The sequence below is a fragment of the Phocoena phocoena genome, chromosome 8 (assembly GCF_963924675.1).
Source record: "Phocoena phocoena chromosome 8, mPhoPho1.1, whole genome shotgun sequence".
Classification (NCBI taxonomy): domain Eukaryota; kingdom Metazoa; phylum Chordata; class Mammalia; order Artiodactyla; family Phocoenidae; genus Phocoena; species Phocoena phocoena.
Window position 1 is genome coordinate 27,390,398 of NC_089226.1, and position 7,390 is coordinate 27,397,787.

Consider the following 7,390-nt stretch of genomic DNA (forward strand, 5'->3'; position numbering starts at 1 on the left):
TTCCTTTCATTTTCTTGTAATTTTACATCTCAACATCTTCAACAGTCACTGCTTTTTTTTTTTTTTTGTGGTACGCAGGCCTCTCACTGTTGTGGCCTCTCCCGTTGTGGAGCACAGGCTCCAGATGCGCAGGCTCAGTGGCCATGGCTCACGGGCCCAGCCGCTCTGCGGCATGTGGGATCTTCCCGGACCAGGGCATGAACCAGTGTCCCCTGCATCGGCAGGCGGACTCTCAACCACTGCGCCACCAGGGAAGCCCAGTCACTGCTTTTTAAATTAATGAATGGAATTAATATGCATTCATGTAATATGTGTAATATATAATGTTTCATAAATACATATGTACTTTTATATTCATATGATTTTCTGGAAAACATCTCAAGAAATTATTAATATCAATTACACTGGTGGTGGAGAGAGATTTTCACTTAATTTTGTTGCTTTATTTAGGTTCTCTAACCATATCTATGTATTTTACTGTTTTTTTTTTTTTTAAGTCAACAGAGATTTGTGGGTATTGGGTTTATGGAACTTTAAAAAGTGTATTTTTCTGTAATAAAAATCCCTCATAAATATATTTTTAATGTTAATCACCTCAAAGTAAAATGAAACAGATGTGCTCTAGGCAAACAAACAGCTCTATGATTGAGACAAACGACTATACATGATCCCTAGAACTGGTGGTTGGTGGTGGACAGAGTGAGTGAACCTGTTGTAGAGCATAGCATGTTCTGTCTATAAATGTTCCTAAGTTGAAAACTGAGCTTCTGTGAGTATGTACACACACATAGACATATGTACACATTCCTTTTCTGGTTTTGTTGGCTTGCATTAACATAGTAAAATGTTGTGCTAAGCCATATTCATACTCTAATTGGGCATCATATTCCATTATGTAGCTGTAGTATAGCTTATTCATCTAATCCCTTATTGATGAATATTTGTATTTTTACCATGCTTCTACCTTTTAAATATGACAGTGCTTTTTAAATGGTTCAAGAAGCTATTTAAATGGTCTGAAACATTCTGTATCTTTTGGAAACAAAAAGTCTTCCTTAATGCATTGTAAGTAATTTGATACAGAATTTGACGTAACTTTAGCAATTTGTTCTATTTTTAAGGACATCTAACCTGCTGATTTCATTTTTTAAATATGTCTTTGATAACCTGCTCATCATTGGTTCATACTGCCTAAGTAGTAACATAGCCTATTTATTTAAAATTTCCTTTCAGAATTTTGTATAACTTGTTAACTGTTATATTCTTTGGCATAGTTATAGGGTAGGTAGTTTATCTAAACTCTTCACTTAATCTCATAAACTGCTTCTTGCCTATATTGACTTGAGCTGCCTTTTCCTTTTAAACATACGCTTTGCCCATAGCAGTTTCAGTTTTGCTAGCTGACCTTACTTGAGTTATTTTCCATTTCTTTTTCTGCTCTTTTTCCCATCCCTCAATCACTGCCTTATTTTAAGTTGTATTTTTACCTCCTTCTGTTTGTTAGGCACAGTGTTATGTGTTCAGGATACTGCCTTTGGAGCAGGTGGGCTACTATCTTCCAGCTCCTCATAGGGGTGGAGCAAATGGTAGAGGAAGGAGAAAGTCAAGTTTGACTGCAGTAATTCCTTGAAATATGCCACAACCGCAACATAGGTACTAAAGAGAAGTATATTTGGGCTGGTTTAATAATGTGTAAATCAGTTAGGTTCAGTTCCTTTTTTGTGTTGCTTATAAATATAGTATTTCATGAGTATTCTTCAGTTGCCTCTAGAGAAAAGCAGAATACTTGCCCAGCCCAATTGATAACTTGAATTACATAAGGAATGTTAGGTCAGTGCTAATTAAATGTGATCCTCTAAAATTACAAGTCTTCTAGAATGTTCACTAAACTGTTGTGGGATCAGATGTTAAAACATTGCATTTTCTTAATTTTTATTAGGTAGTATTTGAAATATGCAAAAATCATGTAGCTTTAAGTGTGCTAGTAAACTAACTCCCTGACCACTCAAAAGAAAAATGTTCTAGTTTGTAACATTTATCCAGTTCTATGTTGTAAATACTGCCATCTTGGCCAGTTTCTATTTCCAAATATGACATTACTGAATGTGGAGTTGGGAAGAGATGTGCACAATGACCTTTGCCAGCTCACATCAGCAGGCTCCAATATACCACTAATGTTATAAAGCTTAATGATAAAGACCCACAGACCTACCACTTGACCTACGAACTAGAACAATACCAATATTATTGTGGCCTTTCTGTTTCCTATGTCAAAATTACTTAAAGATTTGCCTTTCGTGCAATAATCGTGAACCTAATTTGCTAACTGTGTTCCAGGAACTATTCCATATTTTACTAAAACCTTTAATCCTTACAGTATCTCTATGAAGTAATATTATTTTACAAGTGGAATTGCACATAGGGAATTTAAATTAGGCCACACAGCTAGGAAGTGGCAGAGTCAGGATTCTAACCCAGGCAGTCTGACTGCAGAACGTGTGCTCATAACCATTACACTACACTACCTCTTTTGATGATATATATTTTTTAATAGATCTTTTGTGGAGTATAATTGCTTCACAATACTCTGTTAGTTTCTGTTGTACAACAAAGTGAATCAGCCATATGCATACATATGTCCCCATATCCCCTCCCTCTTGAGCCTCCGTCCCATCCTCCCTATCCCATCCACCCCTCTAGGTCATTGCAAAGCACTGAGCTGATCTCCCTTTGCTATGCTGCTGCTTCCCACTAGCTAATTATTTTACATTCGGTAGTGTATATATATCGATGCTACTCTCACTTCATCCCAGCTTCCCCCTCCTGCCCCATGTCCTCAAGTCCATTCTCTATGTCTGTGTCTTTATTCCTGCCCTGGCACTAGGTTCATCAGTACTATTTTTTTAAATTTTTTTTAGATTCCACAGATATGTGTTAGCATACAGTATTTGTTTTTCTGACTTACTTCACTCTGTATGACGGACTCTGGGTCCATCCACCTCACTACAAATAACTCAATTTCGTTTCTTTTTATGGCTGAGTAATATTCTATTGTATATATGTGCCACATCTTCTTTATCCATTTATCTGTTGATGGACACTTACGTTGCTTCCATGTCCTGGTTATTGTAAATAGTGCTGCAGTGAACATTGTGGTACATGTCTCTTTTTGAATTATGGTTTTTGTATGAATATGTTTGCTTATATTCTAGTGACAAGAGGCTTATATTTGACTATAAAGGCAGGATTTGCCTAGGGCAAGATCAAAAGTGCTGCCACTGATTATACATTCTTATTTAGTGGATTTCAATTTTATTATTAAATGTCTCAAGAAATTTTGGAAGTCTGCTTTAGGCATAGTTTGCTGCAGTCTTTTTTTGTTTTTGCATGCTTTGCCCTTTTTGTGGAGGTATGAAATTGACAATGATTTCTTGAGAGTTTATTTTCTACTCGTTTGAACTTTTAGTTCTCTCTCGTCTCCTTTTCAGCAGCAAGTGGCAGTTCAGGAGATGGTTATTCTACATCAGAGGTTAGAAACAAAACGACGTAGTGGTGGGTATGTTTTTGGTGATGTTATTAGATACACAGTTGAAAAAGATTACTGGAAACTTGAAAAGGAAAAAATGCATAGAAGTTTAGTGAAATCTTAATAAAAATCACCTTTTTATTAGAGTTTAGAAATAAGGGATTTACATCCACTTTTAAGTCCTAGAGAGAAGAGGCTCAAACAGTGATAGAAAAGATTAGTCCATTTTCTGATTAAATTTAGTTAGCCTTAGTCAGTTGCTGTATTTTTGCTTCAGTAGAAAATACTATTTATATTTTTAATTACAAGGGAAAAATTTTTCACTCTAATAAAAATTCTAAACTGGCAGATATTAAAGTTTTTAAGAGAAGAAACCATGGTAGAGTGAAACATAACTAGTTGAAACTTTGGAGAGTTTTTCTGCCTGTATACAGAACTTTATCCAAACCTTCCACATAGATAAGGATCTGTTCTTTTTGAAAATTTTCTACTAAAAGGCATCTCAAAACTTAGCAACACATTTCTAAGATTTAGCTATCACAAGCTGCTAATAAAGTGGAAGGAGATGTGGCCTAAGGGAGCCTGAATTTATATCCAAGTTCGGTCATTTAACTAGCCATGTAATGTGCAAATTATTCAATTTGCCTGAATCTTGTCGTATAAATACAAATGCAAATGATGGTATCTCGCATTCAGTGCTGTGGTGGGGATTAAATGACAGGACATGGAACTTAATGGATATTTGGTATTTTTTTCTTTGTATTGGCAGGAAATGTGGACCTTAACAGCCTCATCCCAACCCTCTCATTTTGTAAGCAAGGGAAAAAAATCGGCTCTGTAGCAGTGATCAGTATGTGAATTAGAAGTCATAAACCATGGTTTGTTTATATATCCCTTACTCTTTCTGAGCCCTTGTCCCCATTACATACTTTTAAAAATCTCTTTTCCAAGAAAAAGACCCATTCAACATCTTTTCCAGTTTGCTAGTGTGCCTTCCCATAATGCAAAGGCTAGATAGCAGAAAAACTACATTTCCCAGCTATTGTATTGAGGATTTGGATGTGCTTTAGATTCCACCAAACAGATGCACTATTTATAAGACTCGAAATCAGAGTCTGTAAGAGAATCAGGTGTGTAAAGCATTTGTTTCACTGGTGTGAGTCAGCCCCATGGTTTTCAAACTTTAGCATGTATTAGAATCATCTGGAAGGCTTATTGAACCACACATTGCTGGATCTTGCCCCCAGAGTTCCTTATTCAAATGATCTGGGGTGGGGCCTGAAAAGTTACCTTTCTAACAAGTTTCAGGTACACCCTCTTTCAGAGTCTAAATTTTTTTGCTTTTTGACATCCCAAACTAATGGTCATTTTGGCAGGTTGACTCATTTATTCATTCAAAAAGTTTATGGTATGCCTGCCATATGCCAGGATCTCTGCTAGACTCTGGGGACATGATGGTGAGTAGAAATGTTGCTGTCCTCATGAAACTTCTGTTGAAATGGGAGAGACATTCTTAGTTGTATGTTAGCACAAGTGTAACATTTAGATGAAGACAAGGAGTAATTTGACTTGTCAGCAAAGGCATCACTGAGGAGCAGATGTTTAATCTGCAAGTTGAAGGATGAGGAGGAATTAAGTAGGCTAGGCAAGGAACAATCCATTTCCTAGGCAGAGGGAACAGCGTGTGCAGAAGCCCTAAACTGGGAAAGGGACTGACAAGAATGGGTGACTGAAAGAAGGCCTTTGTAGTTAGAGTAGAAAGGATGAATTTGGGAGAGTAGAGTAGAAGTAGGGAGCAAGTCAAGAGTGAATACTGTCAATTAGTTCGGAACCATTACAGCAGCCTAGGTGAGAGAAAACGGTATCTTGGACTGTGGTAATGCTGGCAGAGACACACATATAGTCAATTTTGAGCCATATTTAGAGGTCTTTTGTTTTTTTAATTATATAGCTTATTGGGTTGAAGTACATTGCAGAAGTTGCAGGTTGATTGATTTTTACTTTTTTCTCTTTAGGAATCATCCATCCTGCCTGTGCTATTGGATGAATGGAAAACTCTGATTTAAACAAAGTACTAACAAGGAATTGTCCTTGATTTCTGTACTTCGTAGCATTCCTCAGAATTCTTTTTACATCTTTTCTTACTGTAAAAACTGCATTTAAGTTAGAAAATGAAGCAACTGAAAAGGAAAAGGAAAAGCAATTTCAGTGTACAAGAAACTCAGACCCTTTTGAAAGAAATTACAAAAAGGAAAGAAGTCATTTTTTCCAAGCAGCTCAATACAACAATTAATGTGATGAAGCGAATGGCTTGGGAGGAGATTGCACAGTGTGTGAATGCTGTAGGAGAAGGAGAACAGAGAACAGGGACAGAAGTGAAAAGGAGGTACCTTGACTGGCGAGCACTTATGAAGAGAAAGAGGATGAAGGCGAACATTAAGCTAGTTGGTTCGGGGTTTCCCCTTCCCACATCCGATTTAGATGATTCTCTCACTGAAGAGATAGATGAAAAGATTGGATTCCGAAATGATACAAATTTTGATTGGCAAAATGTGGCAGATTTCAGGGATGCAGGTGGATCCTTAACTGAGGTCAAAGTGGAAGAGGAAGAAAGAGATCCACAGAGTCCTGAAGTAAGTATTAGCCTGTGTGAACCCTCTTTTTATTTCTCCATTTCTGATATGAAAGTTTATTATAGACCAGGAACAGTTAAGAAATTCCCAGATTTTCAAGCTAACTTAAAAATAGTACATAACAAAGTCATTCCATTTTTTTCCATCTTAATATCATCAATCTCTTTCTTCTCACCTAAATATACTTCTCTTAATTATATATATTAATGATGTCAGATAATAGTAAATATTTTTCAAAATTCAAAGTAAATGGTTTTGTGTGCTCAAACAATACAGAAAGCTTTTAAGAAATTCTTAGACAAATTAACAACCATGAAGTATAAATAAATACTGAGAACTACTTTTCTGTTTTAGTTTGAGATTGAAGAGGAAGAAGAAATGTTGTCATCAGTCATACCGGATTCCAGGAGGGAAAGTGAACTTCCTGATTTCCCCCACATTGATGAGTTTTTTACTCTGAATTCAACACCATCTAGGTCTGCATATGATGAGCCCCATTTGCTTGTAAACATAGAGAAACAGAAACTAGAATTGGAAAAACGACGGCTTGATATTGAGGCTGAAAGACTGCAGGTAGAGAAGGAACGCCTACAGATTGAGAAAGAGAGGCTGCGACAGTTAGACATGGAGCATGAGCGGCTTCAGCTGGAGAAGGAGCGGCTGCAGATTGAAAGAGAGAGGTTGAGGTTACAGATAGTCACCTCAGAGAAACCATCTTTGGAAAATGAACTTGGTCAAGGAGAAAAGTCCATATATCAACCACAGGATATAGAAACAGAGAAGTTAAAACTTGAGAGAGAACGCTTGCAACTGGAAAAAGATAGGCTGCAGTTTTTAAAATTTGAATCAGAGAAGCTGCAGATTGAAAAGGAGCGCTTACAAGTAGAGAAAGAGAGACTACGAATGCAGAAGGAAGGACACTTGCAGTGATCTATCTAGATCTCCATTTATCAATCGTTTGTAAACCACAGACTTAGATAATATAAAAACGGTAGCAGGATTAGCTGTATTTTTTTTTTTCCTGTTTAGTATTAGTATTTTCAGGGCTTCCCTGGTGGCGCAGTGGTTGAGAGTCCACCTGCCGATGCAGGGGACACAGGTTTGTGTCCCGGTCCGGGAAGATCCCACATGCCGCGGAGCGGCTGGGCCCGTGAGCCATGGCCGCTGATCCTGCGCATCCGGAGCCTGTGCTCCGCAACGGGAGAGGCCACAACAGTGAGAGGCCTGCGTA

General features: G+C 37.4%; 1 protein-coding gene across 1 annotated transcript; it reads left to right on the plus strand.

Moving 5' to 3' along the window:
• Window positions 1–5,697: 5,697 nt before the first annotated feature.
• Window positions 5,698–7,089, plus strand: MSANTD4 (Myb/SANT DNA binding domain containing 4 with coiled-coils). The gene is made up of 2 exons (XM_065883079.1): window positions 5,698–6,159; window positions 6,514–7,089. Exons 1-2 carry the CDS (start codon window positions 5,698–5,700, stop codon window positions 7,087–7,089), a joined length of 1,038 nt encoding a protein of 345 aa, XP_065739151.1.
• The last annotated feature ends 301 nt before the right edge of the window (window positions 7,090–7,390 follow it).

What these genes read in the sequence shown, in the direction of transcription:
- MSANTD4 (XM_065883079.1), top strand. Translation starts at nt 5,698, where the DNA reads ATGAAGCAACTGAAAAGGAAAAGGAAAAGCAATTTCAGTGTACAAGAA. An exon ending in GAGATCCACAGAGTCCTGAA is followed by an intron (nt 6,160 to 6,513) that starts GTAAGTATTAGC and finishes TTTCTGTTTTAG; the next exon opens with TTTGAGATTGAAGAGGAAGA.